Source organism: Pleurodeles waltl, chromosome 12 (assembly GCF_031143425.1).
Source record: "Pleurodeles waltl isolate 20211129_DDA chromosome 12, aPleWal1.hap1.20221129, whole genome shotgun sequence".
Lineage (NCBI taxonomy): Eukaryota > Metazoa > Chordata > Amphibia > Caudata > Salamandridae > Pleurodeles > Pleurodeles waltl.
Window position 1 is genome coordinate 674,520,990 of NC_090451.1, and position 17,745 is coordinate 674,538,734.

At 41.1% G+C, this 17,745-nt stretch overlaps 1 protein-coding gene across 1 annotated transcript in view; it reads left to right on the top strand.

Annotated features, from left to right (window-relative positions):
• LOC138267182 (extracellular calcium-sensing receptor-like) overlaps positions 1 to 16,704 on the top strand; it is a 31,225-nt gene extending 14,521 nt beyond the window's left edge. The window contains exons 5-7 of the mRNA XM_069216031.1: positions 3,503 to 3,730; positions 10,071 to 10,194; positions 15,733 to 16,704. Coding sequence (XP_069072132.1) covers positions 3,503 to 3,730; positions 10,071 to 10,194; positions 15,733 to 16,664 — 1,284 coding nt within the window. The 3' untranslated portion in view covers positions 16,665 to 16,704. The remainder of the gene's footprint in view (positions 1 to 3,502; positions 3,731 to 10,070; positions 10,195 to 15,732) is intronic.
• The last annotated feature ends 1,041 nt before the right edge of the window (positions 16,705 to 17,745 follow it).

Genomic DNA, 17,745 nt, shown 5'->3' on the forward strand with positions numbered 1-17,745 from the left:
ACTGCCCTGCTCTTTGAAGAAAGGATTGGATGCCCCTGGCCTTGAACTCAGGTTACTCATAGAGACTTCAACGGTCAGTTGGCTGACCTCCTGTTTGAGTTACAGGGAGACAACAGTCTTCCAGAGGTCTCCTTGCAACTGCCCAGCTGACTAGCACCAACTGGACCTGCCTGAACCTGCCCGAGCCCTGCTGCTGGCCTCTGCTGGAGTGAGTCCTGATCCTCAAGTGATGCCTCCCAGGTGCTGGGCCCTTGGCTGGCATCAGTGTTAATACTCCTCCTGAAAAAAGGTGAAGATACAGAAATACTCTAGACTGCAAGTGAACTCTTCGCATTGAGAATTGCCCACCTGCGATGACCGCCAATGTGAATATCAAGCAGGACTTGCTTTTTGTACCAATAGTGCCTATTAATGACAATCCACAATCAGAAGCTCCAGTGAGACCCGCTCTTCAGGCCAACAGCCTGCATTAACCGATAATGTGAATCTTTCGTATGAACCAGTTATTTTTCCTACGGCAAAGACTGCCCATGACTCTAAACCTGCTCCTTATGCCGACAGCCTCTTCAGTGCAGCACTTGCCAGCGCAAATGGCACTCTTCACCTTGGCTTCAGAAGGTAACTCTTCAGCAAAACTAACTTGTTCCCTGTATCAGACCTGAACTCCATTGCGGTTGGCCTGAACTCCTGACTTTCCCCTGGTCGTCCAGTGCTACCGGATACACACAAGTGACACTATGTGAATTCTGGGGCTATTTTCACATAAAACTTTAAATCCTATGTCTCTTGTTCGTCTGATTGGAATTTTGACATTTTGATGACATTTTATTTACTAACTTTAAATATATTTTTCTAACTTGCGTTGGTATTTTTCTTGTGTTGTGTTTTCCTTTTATTACTGTTTGGCGGTGCATAAATACTTTACATATTGCTTGTAAGTTAAATCTGACTTCTTTTCTGCAAAGCTCCTGAGGAGTTAAGTAAAAGTATATTTAGTGACTTTTGTGGTTCATCCTGGCAAGGATTGTGTTTATTATGTATTGGGGTTTCCACCCCCTCAACTAATAACTCAATATCTTACAGTATGATTAATGGATAAGGCCACTGATTCAAATTAAGATCTAGCAGAAAGGTTGTGCTTTGTTTCATAACAATCTCCTGTATATGTCAACAAATCAATTCAGTTAGGAATGGTTCTAAAGTCAAGGAATTAAGCCTTGGTCACCAACTTCTTAAAAAATGATTGATCCTGGAAATTGACTTAACTATTGGCGACTCTCATAGCTTCCTTTAAGACTTGTGGTACTCTAGCTCCAACTCATTGTAGATCTCACACTACTAATGTCACTGAAACAACATTGGTAGCAGTGATGGATGATTTACATAAATTGGTAGACCAAGGCCACCCCTCAGTACTAGTGCTATTAGATCTGTGTGCCGCTTTCAACATATTGTCCAACAAGAGGCTAAGTTTCACACTGAGGAAGATAGAGGTTCAAAGTGAGGCTCAAAGTTTGGCTTTGAAACGGCTTATTGGAGTTTGTGACTGTGAGAGGCAGGGTGGTGTCAATTGGAAATCAAGATTTTCACATAAGCAGTGCCACAGGGTTCATTGCATAGCCCCACACACTTTAACATCTATATTCACTCACTGGCCTCAATCCTTTCTTTTGAGTTGTCATTTATGAACTATGATGAAGCACAACTTATGTGGTCCATTAATCGTGATTGTTTGCTTTCAGGAATTCATGAATGCAGTCTCAAAATGGCTGGCTTGAAACTTGCCAGCAGGATTGGGATCTGCCCCTAAACCATCTCCCTGAGGATCTTCCACTGAACAGTCAAGTAAATAAACCAAAATCTATCTGTTGTCTGCTGCTCAGGTTATTAATTTAGATATTACCATATATCAGCAAACATGTTTTCTCCTGCAGACAGCAATCAGGCAGTCTCCTGCAGGCAACAATCATAAGCAGATTAGACTCTTGCAATGATCTCTACTTAGGACCTCTTGCATACGTCATGTCCATTTACAAAGAATACAAAATTCAGCTGCAGGGTTGACACTGACATTACCTAGGCATGTGCCATCTGATCAAGCTCTGAGTGCGCTTCCTTGGTGACCTGCAGCAAAGAGGATCCTGTTCAAGACTTTGCACCTACTCTTTCAGGTCTATCATCAAACTAGCCCAAAGTATCTGCAAGCGAAATTCCAACTTTATTACCCAGGTTGATTACTATGGTTCTCTAGTTCATGGCAATAGGCTATCTCTAGGTGGGGATCAGTCAAAACATATGCCAGAACCTGTTCTGTAGTCCGGGCTCAAATTTGGGAGAGCCTACCACAGAAGATTAAGGCAATCAGGGAACTGGTATGTATGGAAAAGACTTAAAGGCCTGTCTATTTGCAATAAATCTTTGTGTAGAGGAGATACGTTTCTGTCAACAATTCTTAGTGCCACCATGCTCTTTCAGTAACCTCAGCTCTCTGGACACAACCTACAAATGCAAATACAAACAGAAATAGATATAAAAATAAAAATAGATTTATAAATATAAATAAAATTAGATCTTACATGCTTTATTAATGCATACACTTCCACAGTCCACATCCTTTCATTATGGAAAATCCCCATATCTACACATAACTAAACTCCATAATTGCAACACACTTCTCGCACTGCATTACACCTAGTCTGCCTGACCACACCTCTTCCACTAAACAACATTCCTCCTGTAGACATCACTGCTAACACTTGCTCATGCCTGTCTCAGTAGGCCGCACCACCATCTATTTAGCCACACCTATAACCACAGATGACACATCTTTTACTAAACTTCATCAGCTTTGATAGAGTGCAGCTCTTCCACTGCCAAATACCTTCTCGACTACGCTACACCCTCATTAGACTACATCATTACCAAGAGAACCACTCAGTAAGCTGACTATATATGCCATCACTTTACACCCTCTTTCTGTGTTCAGAGGCCAGACCTTCTTACACGTCACAAATTAGGCAGAAAAACTGAGTTCTAGGTTAAATGTTTGTTTAAATCCTCAGAAGCTGGAGAGCATGTTTTATTGTTGATAGAAGCACTGAATTGCCCTGGCACTCACCCTTGTTTCTAGGGATGTTGGCAGAAGCCGTTGCTTTGGAAATTATCACTAATTGCATACAACTTGGCACGCGAGCACAGCAAGTTAAATGATTGGCTCATGCTGATTTACAGTATCAGGAATTGAAGTGCATGTATTTACCAATAAAAACCAACTTTGAACACATCTTTCATAAATACAGAGGCCATGGTCCTCTGCTGCAAACTAGTTCTCAGCTGATATCAGCATTACCGCTATAAAAGACCTTCTTGTTTCACAATTGTCACTCCCCCACAATGATCCATTCTTCTTACCGGTTTCTGTTTCTCATATTGTTTAAAGAATGTTCAAATGTACTAACAGTAAACTACCTCCAAAATAATTGTTTTCCATTTTCACTGACAGCTCCTCCACTACATGAAGAAGCTGAGATTTAAGAACAAATCTGGGAAGGAAATGTACTTTGACAACAATGGCGACCCCCCTACCCAGTATGATATTGTCAACTGGCAAATGAAAGCAGATGGTACCCTCCAACACGTGAAAGTGGGACACTTTGATGCGCGGGCAAGTGTAGAGAAGCAATTTAACATCAACAGTAGCGCTATCCAATGGAATATGCAGAGAGTTGAGGTACTAGTCTTAGAAGGAAATACAGTATGCATTTTAATCATTATCCATAGACAAATATTGAATATAATATGAAGAGGGGACTAGGAGTTTGCTGTGCTGAATTGCTGGCTTTTTAAATGATTAAGCAAAGGAGATCTGCAAGCAGTATTCTTCTGGGGTGCTGGACGATCATCTAATTTATCCAGTAGAATATCATTTGGTCAAATGTGGAAATTCAGATAAGAATTATTCCTTCAAGATCTAAAGTAAGCCACTTAGCTATTGGACCACATTCCACAAAAGATCACCCTAGACATGATGACATTAAAATGGAAAAGCCTGTTTGAAGCAGTGAATAAGAAGCATGGTAATTGCTTCTCTGGGATATCTTAGGGCGCCCCTTGCACCCCTGTTCCATTTATTCATAAGCACATTGATTGTGATTAACTACAGGGAATGTTATGGGCCGGGGAAAATTGATTTATTTTTTAAAGGGAAATAGGCATAATTCTCATGAGTCTCAATTGATTTAATTCATCTTATGTTGAATTTAACACCTTTTAAAGATGAAGATCTGCAATACTTTTTTTTTATTCTAGAATCCAAATTTTACTCACTCTTCAAATGTACCTCTCGTACCTTTATGTCTGGCTCATACCCTGTCAATTGTGAGGCGTACACATACATATGGAGACCTTGGGAGAATAAAGTCATGTTCATCTATGTGCACAAGACAGCCATCTGCAATTTGGGAGTGGCAGATTAATTTACTTCTAGTTCTAGTCCAGTCTCTCACCTGCTGCTCTGTCTGATTATTTTCATTCTTATTTTGCTTTCTGCAACAGAGGAGGCGGTTCCCCGACTCCGTTATAGTGAGAACAGGCCTCATTAGCTCACAGTTTATGGTGCTGCACTTGCAATTAAAAAACAACATTGCACCCTCCCAGTGGCAGGTCCAACAGTGATAGAGAAACCTAAGGGACTGGAAGGTGGACTTTTTGAAGCTTCTCAGGATTCAATTTTCATTGCTCATCTTGAGTTTTATGTAACTGTGGACCTGGTGTAAAACCTAAAACAATTAAATTCTAACCCACCAGGCGCTGTTTGTTCCATTTATCATAAAATGGAACAAAAAACTATTGAAACTAAACAGCCAACCCTACACAGAGGATGTTTCTATTGCCGTTTCTCTTAATGCAAGCAAATGGAATTACAAGTGGTAGTTGCCATTGTGACATAATTGCTGTGTAGATGGAGCCACCACTATGCTGTACAGAGTTGCTTGGAGACAGGACTTCAGTTTTCCTTTATCCTAGTGATTACATTTATTCGTATCCAAGTTAAGACACTCTCTTGTTGATGCAGTTTTTATGATTGGCTTTATAGATTGCGCCTCTTACCCACAAAAGATGCCCTGGCACTGGAGGAAAAAAAGGGAACCTCTCGCTTGTTTTTGATGCAATCAGCACGAAAAGCAATGTGAGTTACAGTAACATGCATATAATAATTCCTAATGGAGGCCTTGCATGATGCTTTGTTGGCATCAGAATAAGAACTCCTCCAAAATTGTTCCAGGCATTGCACTGTCATTTCAGGGCCCTAAGACCCTCTGTATGCCATGTGGCAGAGGGGATTTAGAAGGGATGTGCCATGATCTAAGAGGAGTGATGGAGTTGAGTACATTCATCATCAAATGAATAAAATCAGTGGCAGTGTTAGAAATCTCTACACAGAATGCCAAAGGGGAGGTGGCTAAGACACAAGCATTATTTTCTTGGCTGACCCTGTCCAGGTTCAATCAGCAATGGGGCCTGTGGGTGAATTGGAGATGGTCTGATCTTGAAGGTAGAGTCCAAAGAATGAGACCACAAAGTGGTTGAACCAGGTGGTGTGCTGTGATGTGGTGGTGGTGTGCAGAGATACACTTTTCGTAAGACGTTTGGTGGAGCCTTGTTATTTATTTCCAGAAGACGGGTTACGCTGTTTACAAAAACGAGTACCTTCGTCATACTCAGGGGTATTTTTAGAGGTATTTTTTCCACTGTATGCAAGCTAGTCTACAGCATTTACAATAATGGGATGACTTGACTCATGTTAAAATCTTCTCTGGTTGAAGTAGGTAAAACCCTAGTCAAGCAGGAACCAAAGGATTTGGCGTTGGAGAATCCTCGCAGCAGAGGAGATGTGTTGAGCATTCGTTGTTGGTTCTGCTCTGGGTTGTGCAGTGCAGTCGATGTGATACGTCAGTTCTGCTGGATCGACAGATGGCCTGACAGAGGACCCTCAGGCCTACTTCCAAAAGTCCAAGACTGTAATGGCACCACTTGCCAGGGTAGCACTCACAGTACAGTCTGGGTGCTAGCTATAAGAGACTAGCCTGTGGAGTCGCTCCGGTGGCCCTGGGTACAGGTTACAGGTCCAGTCCTTCTCACCCAGGCATGAGGCAGTAGGCACCAGGTCTACACAGCAGGCAGCAGCCCAGCAGAGTGGCAGCCCTTTCAGCAGCACAGCATTCCTAATTCCAGCCAGAATCTTAAACATGTAAAGAAGTGTACTAAGGTCCAATATTGATACCTGTTGCCTCCTTTGAAGTGAGAGAAGCGTCTGGAGGTTTTCCCTTGAAGTGCACAAATGTCCTTCCTGCGTTGCCCTGGCTCCAGTCTAATTACAGGGGGTATGCACCAATTTGTGTGGTGGCAGTACACAGCCTATTTTAGTGTAAGTAGGGCTGTTGCCAGCTCCACCCTTTTATCCTATCAGTGATGGCCCATTCACACAGAACTAGGCTCCCTATTGTGCATGGCTGTCTAAGAGGAATACAGAAAACTCACCTGTCATTACACCCAGTCTTGTGACCAGAGACAGGCTACAGGTGCTAACTCGCTAAGGCAGGATAATGTCAACTTTCAAAAAATGACATTTTCAAAATTATAATTTAAAATCTAACTTTATCATAAGAGAGGATTTTTTATTAGAATTCCAAAGACACCAAACATGAACTGATTAGCTGTTCTCAAATGGAAGTTACAGCTTATTAAAAGAATAACACTTTCTATGGTAAAACCTCAAAGAGTCCAAAACCTTAAAGAGTCCAAAAACGTTGATGGTTCACTCTATTATCCTTTTTTGTCCATCAGTCAATGACATTTCTTTGGCAGTTTCATTGCCTTTCTTTTGTGAGTAGGCAATGATTTACTTGGAGAGCTCAAAAAGATCTTATGGCATGTGCAAGGTTGTATTCCAAATGGTCAAAGCCTCTTGTATGAGCGCTTTGACAGCTTTCTGAAAGACCCTCACCTCTTTTCAAACTTAAAACATATGGCTAAAATGTGTACAAATCCAGCTACAGACAACCACTATGTCATGGACTACTGACCTATCTGAGAAAGTCCTGCAAAATCAGGTTGATGCAAGAGGCAAAATAAAGTACCAAGAGTATCCATCCTCTAACGTGGCTTTGACAATGTTAATGCTGTTGTCAGTAGTAAGAAATCTGATTTTGTGACCATCGGTTTCAAGGCAGTTGTAGACTTTGGTATTGGATGCTCCGAGGTTGATGGTTGTATTCTCCTTTCCATAGGAACATTGCAATCATTGCATGCTAATGGAGACCTTGAAAAGCAGTTCTGGTAGAAGAAGGCCTCTTGTTAACCCTGTTGAAGGTGACACAAATGTTGTCTTTTTCATAATCACTGCTCTGAATCTCAGTGTTAAAAAGGACAGGGTGCCCAATGCTCTCCTTCAGTGCTTCTGCATCAAACCCTAGCACTTGCATATGTAGGTGAGGCCCAGAGACAGACAGTTAAAACATAGGTCCAGCTACCATTACCTTCCATTTTTGAAAATATATCACCAAAAATTCCAGTAAGCCCTCTGAATCAACTCTTAAAAATGACAAACAGCCAAAGGCCAAACATTGGGCAGTTTCCCACTGTATAAAGGGGCTGTTTATGGCTTTGATGATACAGTGCTGATTTGCTGAACAAACAATTGTGTGAAATTTTCTTTTCATGGTCCCACCTGACGTGACCTGCACAAAATTGTGCTACTTTGACACTTTGTAATGACTGTGATTTCCTTTCCCTCGTACCAGCCAGAGGGCATGGATGCTGAACTTAGGCAGTGACCAGCATGGCTCAGAATCCAGATACTTATTTATTTCGAGGGACCTCATGCACCACCATGTTCTTCAGTATCATCATCATCATCTTTGAATTCTGGGGCTGTAATAGCAGCACTCATCTGTCTAAAATGTTCTGTCCATTTTATTGCATGTTTAAGCCTCAAATTGGCCACTGAGCTCTTGGTAACAAGATATCTACACTAACTCATTTGTGCTTTTTGTGGATAGGTCCTAACCAGCGGATCAGAGTTTCTTACAGTGGCAAACCCCAAACCTGTTGTTGAGCCACTCTTTTACTTAGGGTGGGCTAGGACTAAGGTCACAGATGTTGCTGCTTTTCGGGCTGATTTCAAGAAGATGGAGGAAGGGCGGAACCCACAAATAATTAAAGGCTCTCCTGTGTCAACTAGGTTATTGGTCTTTTTTGTAGGCTTGCTTTCTCCACTTCGCCCATGATGGCCCTCCCGGTTACGCTTAATATCAGTATCACCATTTTCTGAAGAGTAGCTTCCACAAGCAAGATGATGTGGGCTTCATTTTGAAGGCAAAGACAGTGTTGATGATAAATCAACAAGCATAACATCATAATCAACCCCTAACTCAGGAGCAGTCACTTTTTGTGATGCTCTGGCAAATATCTTTGAAGCCACGCAAAGCCACATTGCGTGGTTTTGAATGGGCTCATAGATGTGGAGTAAGGCAAAGCAGCACACGCGGCTGCATTGCCTTGTCCGGCGCCAAGGAGGCGTTCTATAGCCATTGCGTGGCTTTTCCCATGCAACACCCATGGATTTTGACACTGACCCAGATTTTCTTAATCATGTAAACCTGGAGAAGCACCAAAACCTTACGCCTTCCCAGGGAAGGCATAATGAGGAGAAATATTTTTATTTCTCCTCATATTTTCCTCTTTCCATGTGTGCTGCATTGTGCAGCACAAATGGAAAGAGGAAAATGCCTCTCAGGGATGTTTTGCGCAGGAAGGTACCCCTTCCTGCATAAAAACAATCAGAGCTGGACTGGCCGTAGCGGGCATTAGGTGTTTTACCAGGAGTCTAGATGGGTGGGGGCTGGTTTTGCAGCAGGCACCGGTTTTGTTACTGGGGGCCAGGTTTGCAGAGGTGCTGAACTATTGGCATCCAGTAACAAAAGCAGCAGTTCTTCACACTTGCACAAACCCACTCTGCCCGCCGGAGGGGTGGGCTGGTCCGGCAAAATTGCCAGGGCTGCTTTTGGTTCCCAGTGGGGCCCTAAAAGCAATCCTGTATGCAATACAGACACCCTTGCACCGCCTGTGTTGAGGCTAGGCAGCCAAAATGGCACCATCGCAAGGGGGGCAAAGGACAGGAATGCACGGTATTGCATAAATATAGTGCATTCCTTGTGTCACTTGGCATAGGTCAGCGCAGCTTGCGATGCTGCCCTCCGCCAATTCCCCCCCAAAAAGCCCCCCCCCAAGTTTAACTTTGCTTCATCTGCGTTGACTGGGGGAGCCATTTTGCTTTTTTAGATGTCTTTGTAATTATAGCTCTATGTTCAGTCCTACCATGAAGGTCCACTAATTGTGAATATTGTCACAAACTGTGGTTCAATAGAACAGACTTTTGCTGCCAAATTTCAATCTACATTTACTTTGTTTTCTAGAACAGACCCGTGCTATTCTTTCACTTGCCAGAATGAAAGTGGAGTGAGTCTCTCTTCAAACCAGAAGTTTTAATAAAGTGGAATGCAAAAAATTGATTGATTTCAACTTTCTTGTGATGACTAGAATTTCTGATACTACAGAATTAGTGAGTAGTACTCAAACTCTCAAACTCTCCCGAAAATACAGCAGGTCTCTCAACAAAGTTTTAAGTGGGCCCAAGGTCTCCTATCTATAAATGGTTGTGTCTTTTGCAAAATGGGAAAATTGGCTGTCACTCTGGAATGGAAAAGACATACACAGAGCCCAACCCACGCAAATCATAGTCAACTTCATTCTAAAGCTGAAAACATAAAATAATGTATACTCCTGAGGTGGCAGTGGGTACTGTACTAGGAAAAGAGAATTCTTCATCCCCAATGCATGTTGCTTTGTAAAGAGTGTCTCACATTTTGAAGCCTGTCCGAATTTGCTAGGGTGGAAAATAATGATTACATTAAAGACTTAAACCTGCTTGTCTAATGTCGTGAGATCCCCTAGAGAATGTGCAGAACCGCCTCAACCGAACATGGGCATCCCTCCCCTCTTTTCTCCAGGTACCCCGCTCTGTGTGCAGTGAGAGCTGTGCCCCCGGCTATAGGATGGCTCACCAGGAAGGACGACCTGCCTGCTGCTTCGACTGTATCCCATGCGCTGAAGGAGAGATCGCCAACAGAACAGGTAATGGACTAAGTTGACTTTGGTAGCATGAAAACAGATCCTAACAATCATATGGAGATAAATCTTCAAATGATGTTATGACCTCATTGGCAATATGTTTCCAAAGCTTTCACCTTCCTGTTAAAAGGTGTTCCTTTAAATAGGATCAACTTGAAAGCTGAAGATTGGGAGAAAATGATTTTCTCCAATTTGAACACTGAATTAGTTCTACAACAACCTAACTAAGGATGAATTGAGGGCCGGAAGGAACTAGTTTTCTCTCACTGAAAAAAAGAGAATATTTTTCTGTCCTAGCTTAATTTAGGGTAAGAGGCCTGATTTAGAGTTTGGTGATTGGGTTACTCCTTCACAACTTGACGGATAACTCATCCTCCGTGTTAAGATGTCATAGGATATACTGCACTTGTAATAAATTGGACAGGAATACTGTCAAGTGTGTGTTGGTGTAATCCATTTGACAAACTCTAAATTAAGCCCTTTGTTAATACAGATATTGGAAAAAATGTAAAAATGCCTAAATTGGAGACACTGAGGCCCTGATTTATATATTTTTTGCGCCGCATTAACGTCATCTTTTGATGCAAAAGTGGCGCAAACTTACAAAATACAATTGTAAAAAAAAAAGTATATATCAGGGCCTGAAAGGCAAGCTCACCCAGTGAAGGAAACTTTCAACGTGTCCATCTGCTGTATAGTACTCATTTATTTGTTTACCCACATATCAGTATGCTGCTGAAATATCTTTAACCTGAAAAGGCAAAACAAATCCTAAGCATGTCTATAGTACGGATAGGTTTAAACTTTCTGGTGTGTTTGGCTTCAGCCAATTTAAGCAATACAAATATATGAAAGCATTGAAAAATGTACAATGAAATTCAGCTTTCGTCGTTCCCTCAAATGCTGAGAAAACCTTTCCCAGCTTCCAACATATCTGAGCATCCTTAAAGGCGATTATATGTAATAGAAGATCTTGAAATCGCTAGTGATAAAAGTTTTTAAAATAAGTCAGGTCTTCACAAACTTAGAGAGCACGGATCAAGGTTTTGAGACGCAGTTTGATGAGGGGCATTTCACGTTTTGGTCCAGTTCTCCCTTGCTTCCTGGATCCGTAGTTGGCCTTCTCCTTAGCTTCTGCACCCACCTTCTAATTAAATGGGGCTGGATATCTATCAGTTGTTGTTGGGGAGACCCAAGCTGTTCTTTGTTAGCTATAAATTCATATTTCAAATTTCTTTTACAAGCCTTCTGGTCTAGTTCAACACTTTCATACCTTGATAGGCTTGTAATTACTTTCTGCCAAGATAACTTACTGGCATAGTTTTGGCCCTCTTTCATCTTTAACGCTGCAAAGTTGGGATCGTCTGTTTTCCTTTTAACATGATTTTTGCACTATATCAAGTGGTACCCTCCTTCTGTCCTAATACATTGCCAGTATATTAAGACTCTTGCATAATATTTGCAAATAATGCTTGGCATGCCTAATTCTAGGCTTAATGCAAACCCAGGGGTATCTTGTACCATTTTCAGTTAGCGCTTCCAACAAAGCATTTTTGTTGACTGAGTTTTATATCGCTTTTTCTGGTTTAAAACTTCATATTCATAGAGTAACAAGTTCACTATGTTGAACTCATATGTTTCTGTCAAGACATTGACTTATGATCCATACTAGCATCCATTGTCCCCAAGACATTGAAGCAATGCCCCATTTTACCCCATCAGTATCCAGGCTCATAGGGCATTACGTAGCTCAATTATTATTCACAACAGTGACATAGGAGTGCCCATGTCACCATCTCGCTTCTTAAGATGTTTGTCTCCATTGAATGTTGTTAAATTAATAAATGTATGCTACATACAAGAGGACCTTCTTTTGGACCATGTCTTTTTACTAGTCAACACTCATCAATGATGATCCTTCTGGTAGGCATATTTGAAGATGAGCTATATGCCCGCTCTTTCATCCATGCGTTTTAATGTCTTGCAAAGATACAGCCATATTTTTAATCTAGGCATTCATCCAGTATCTTTCTCGGAGGGAGCACTCACCTTTCTTAAATAAGATAATTAGAGCACTCCAGGAGTTGAGAATGATTGTATTTCACATATTGGTGTGTTGTTCTAAAAGTGATTCCCACAGTGTTGGTTGGACCTTCATTATATATTCTGAGATCCCAATTTAATTTGGACACCTGCAAGAGTTGATGGACAGTATGAGGTCCTTTTCTCCATTCTGAAGCATTGTCATTGGGTCACTGGGACACTCTGCTTCTGTCCCACGTTGCTTATTCATTGTGCTTATCACTGAATCTTTACCGCATGGTACCGTTTCCTTTTGTGTGTTAACATTTAGTTCAAATATATTGGTTGAATAGTCAGTACAATCATGCTCTTCCACTACTGTTTCTGCAATCCTTTTTCCCACACCTATGGTATTCTTGAAGACGTTTTGTGTTTCCATGCCATTATCACATCTAGTTAATGCATGGTAGGTAATTTAATTACAACAATTAATACTCAGTAACATAGAATACTGATGCAGTGGGTGCCAGTGACAAACATGCGTGCTGCTCTCTTGTATGTGACACACACATTAAAGTGATCGGCTGCATCATAATCCAAAGAGGCCAGCCAATAAGCCCTTGGAATCACGCTGGTGGCTCTGGGTTCAAGATGCCTTCTCACTGAGGCATCAGGGCAGCCGAGTAGCATGGCAGCAGAGAGGTGGAACTTCCTGCAGCTGGGGAGCTTAGCAGTCCTTCTTCTGAGTGTTCCACAGGTCCAGAAGTGTACTGAAGAGTTGGGTCAGAGAGTCTAATATTTATATCTGATGCCCACTTTAAAGAAGGAGAAGCTTCTGGAGTTCTCACGCTATGTGAAACGCTTTGTGAGTGTGCTGGGGCGGAGTCTTTGTGATGTGCAAGTGTGGTAGCTGACACCTCCGCACCCCTATCAAGTCAGAGATGGCCCATCCTGCCTACAGCTATTTGTCTCACTGTCTGTGGGAAATACACGAACGCTAACTGCCGACTACAGAGAGAGCTAGGCCTTGCAGAAGTGAAAAACAAATGTAAGAGATTTTCAATACCAGGACATGTAAAAGTCAAAAGTACATGCTCCACTTGTTAAATACACTGCACCCTGATGTTCAGGGCCCATCCTAGGGGTATTAAAAAAAAAGAAGGATCAGGCCTGGCAAAAGGTTTATTTTGCAAGGTCGGATTGCAGTTTGAAACTCCACACAGGCTGCAATTGCAGGCCTGAGACATATTTAAATTGCTACATAAGTGGGTGGCCTCATAAGTGCTGCGATCCCTCTAGTAGTATTTAATTTACAGGGCCTGGGTACGTGTAATGCTACTTAATTAGGGACTTATAAGTAAGTTAAATGTGCCAATTGTGTGCAAGCCAAATTTACCATGTTTAAAGGAGAGCACAATCACTTTAAGTCCTAAAAAGCAAACAAAATGAGTTCATAATCTAGGAGGGTGAAGGCAAAAAGTTTGAATATGACCCTGCAGAGTGGGCCAAGTCCCAAAACCATGAAGTCCCATGAGAAATGTATTAATATGGCCTCAATATTATGTATCCGGTTCAGGTCTGTATTAGTTGCCTGGAAACTCTGGAAAATTGAAATGCGAGCATTAAGGAACAAGGAAAAAGCCTCCTGCGTCAGCCGATATGATGCAATTCACACAATCCATTGAGAGAGAATGTGAGCAGTGAATTTGCCGCACAAATAACCGGTGCAAATGAAGGAGAGGCATGTCCAGCAGGATAGAAGTGGTTCCCATCCAAAAGTTTCCCTTACCGCAAATTGATCTATCATATATTTTTTCTGCAATGTTTTATACATATATCTCTCTTCTTTTTTAGCCAGTTTAGAAGAGTCACTGCTCCATTTATTAAACGATTTTCTGACTTTATACCATGAATCTGTTTCATCCTTGAGCTTTATTTTGTTTTCATTCACCCCTATTTTTAGTGGGGCATTTTACAGGTGACTTGAGAAGATTTTATGAATATCTAACACTTTTTCTTGTTTGCCACTCTTTCTCTCAACAAAAAGTCTTCTAGTCAATTATGCATATTACGTGGTGCATAGGTAAATCTATTGAAACTATTTCTATCTAACCCTTATGTCATGAAGAGCAGAGATCCTTGGATCAGAAATTAATAATTTTGTAAGATTCTGATGACAGTCTTTCTCCCAAGCTCCAAATCATTGTTCACAACAAATATGCAGTGATGTCTAGTGATCCAATTTTGTGAGAAAACTAACAGGCCTTTGTGATAGTTTAACACAGAATTGCATCCAAAATATATGAGGTGAAGGGTCAGCAACCCATGTACAAAATTGCTATAACAATAGTTAGCTGCTTCCATATCAAATAAAGGAAAGGAAGAGTTAGCTCACCCATGCAAAATTACCATATGGAAATGTTAGCTACTTCTATGCAATACACAGTAAAGACAGAGTTAAGAGGTCCCAAACAATACCATATACAGGCAGAGCTATCTACACCTATACTATGTGAAGTAAAGTAAGAGATAGGTGCTTTAATGCAATATCAGAGGAAGATATAGCTAGTTGCTCCTAGCTGAGATAAAGGAAAGGAATAAATAAATGCTCCAAAACAATATCACAAAGAGAAAAAGTTAAGAAGCCCCATCCAATATAACCAAAAGTAAGAATTGGCTAAACTTATAAGATCCGAAGTAGAGAATGTCTAAATTGGACCCTAAGACATCAATTAAATAAAGAGTTAGATCCTCTCATATGATACCAAGGTTAGGAGGAGTTTACTGTGCCTATAAGACACAAATGAAAAACATATTATCTCCTGCAATAGGAAGAGTAAGATTATACCATAAAAAATCATGAAAAGGAAGAGTTGTCTATTCCTACAAGAAAATAAGAAATGGATAATGTGGTTACTAGCACACAAAAAAGAAGAGTTACCTGCTCCTACATAACATGAAGGTAAGGAAGACTTAGAGCCCGATTTGGATGTCGGGTGATGGGTTACTCTGTTACCATGGTGAGGGATAGCCCATCCACCGAAATCTAAATCAGATTATATCCCATGGGATTTATATTTCGGCGGACGGGCTATCCATCATCACTGTGATGGAGTAACCTGTCCGCTGGAGTGTAAATTAGACCCTTAGTTTCTCCCAGACAATAGTACCAAAATATATCAGCAGCTTTCATGAGATAAGAAGGAGAGGAAGAAATAGCCCATCCCACAGAATCTCATCGAAAGGGAGCGATACCTAGTCTAATGAGATGTAAAAATGATGAGATGTGGCAAGGCAAGTGTCTGGGGTCTGGCCAAACATTTTTGCGTCGAAGGGTACCTGAGCAGCAATGTCCTCATTATGGGTCTTGGATGAGGATTGTGGTGAAGGCTAGACTAGGGTATCTAAAGAGTTTTGCTTTGATTACCACCATGAATATAGAAACTCTACTCAGTGTTTCTTCACAACTTATATGGGATGCTACATCTTTTCAAATCTGTTTTGCCTTTTCCTTTGCAGGCTCTAGCACCTGCTGGCAGTGTCCAAGTGACAAGTGGCCCAATGAGATAAGAAGTGAATGTGTCCCAAAGAGAATAGAATATTTATCCTATAATGAACCTCTGGGGAGCACTCTGACCACAACTGCCTCTTTGTCCTCCTTCACGGCAGCTGCTGTTTTGTGTGTCTTCATCAAGTACCGGGAAACTGCGATAGTCAAAGCCAACAACCGTGAACTGAGCTACCTTCTCCTGGGAGCTCTTGCATTAAGTTTTCTCAGTTCTTTACTCTTCATTGGAGAACCTCATCCAACAACCTGTCTACTCCAACATCTTGCCTTTGGGATTATATTTGTGCTCTGTGTGTCTTGTGTATTGGCCAAAACCGTCATGGTAGTCATCGCCTTTAATGCCACAAAACCTGACAGTAACATGAGAAAGTGGCTAGGGCCACGAGTTCCTTTGGTTACTGTGTCTATTTGCACACTTCTTCAAGTGGTAACATGTGCCACCTGGCTGCTGCTTTGTCCACCTTTCCCAGAAAAGAACATGAAAATGAAGACTGGAACCATTGTCTTTAAGTGCAATGAGTGTTCTGAGATCGCCCTCTGGTTTATGCTAGGATATATGGGGCTGTTGGCTTGTGCTAGCTTTTTGGTGGCCTTTGTTTCACGGAATTTGCCTGACAGCTTTAATGAAGCTAAATGGATCACATTCAGTATGATTGTGTTCCTCAGTGTGTGGCTGTCTTTCATCCCAGGTTATCTGAGCACACAAGGGAAAAACATGGTAGCTGTGGAGGTCTTTAGCATCATTGCATCTAGTGCTGGATTACTTTCTTGTATATTTCTTCCAAAGTGTTACATCATTTTACTCAGACCAGAAATGAACACCAGAGAGCATCTTTTAGGCAAAGGAAGAATAAAGCAAACAAAAACAAGTGTAGCTTTGTAATTTTACACACCATGTACTTAGTATTTGTAGAAAGTGAAACAGTGTGCAAATTTTACTTTTCATTGTGCCTAATGTTTCCCCCTGAAATGTGGAATAGTTGCAGTTTGAAAATGCTTCAATTTGAAAATTATGACTAGGAGTGTTTGTTACGTGACATCCTTTCTATTGTCCACAAACATCAACAGACCATATTCACACAAACCTACATCAAAGCAAGATTTTATGTCAAAGGAAGATTTGAATTAAGGCACACAACATCAGAGCATCTGAACTTGAATTTCTTACAGCACATGATTTCCCTACCTCCTGGCAGTATCTGACATCTCTCCCTTGTCAAACATGACTCACCCATTGGAATTCACCGGCAAATTTATATTTAAATGTAGAGGTAAGGACCACCTACCTACCTTCAGAAGATGAGGAGGATTCAGGAGTGTAAACGTGGGTGCAAACCATCAAGGAAACAAATAGCTTACAATTTTAGGATTTTGTTGACTATATAATTGGTCTAGAATTATCTGGGACCTACTACTATGAATTGACAATCCAGTTACTCTATAAAGTATGCCAGGTGGCCTCTGGCCCACATGAACATTTATGTGGCTTATTTAAGCCATCAAACAATTTTCAACTTAACCTGACAAAAATATCCAGGCTATATAAGTAAAGATTGAATTATTTGCCAAACTTTCTGTAAATGTAATAAAGAACACTTATACTTTATTTTTAAATTGCACTATTTAAATGATACATATCCCAAAGATAACTTATTCATATGTTCTTATGGATTTTTCACTCATGATACATTGGAAGACACACTTGTAGAAAGACCATAGGAATCATTTCAAGTTTGATATAGTGGGAGCACTGACATGAATCACTCGTGGCCTCCCATACCGAACATGTGGTTCAATATTCTATTTAGAAATGGGGAAAGTTCTGGATTTAGGCTTGTGGAGACTCCACTGAAACTTTGACCTGATGGACCATCTGCTAGAGGGCCATTAGTTGATAGGGACAGTCATCCTTTCCTTTTCAGACTAGGGTGACTGTCACTTAGTTTCCCTAACATGGACTAACA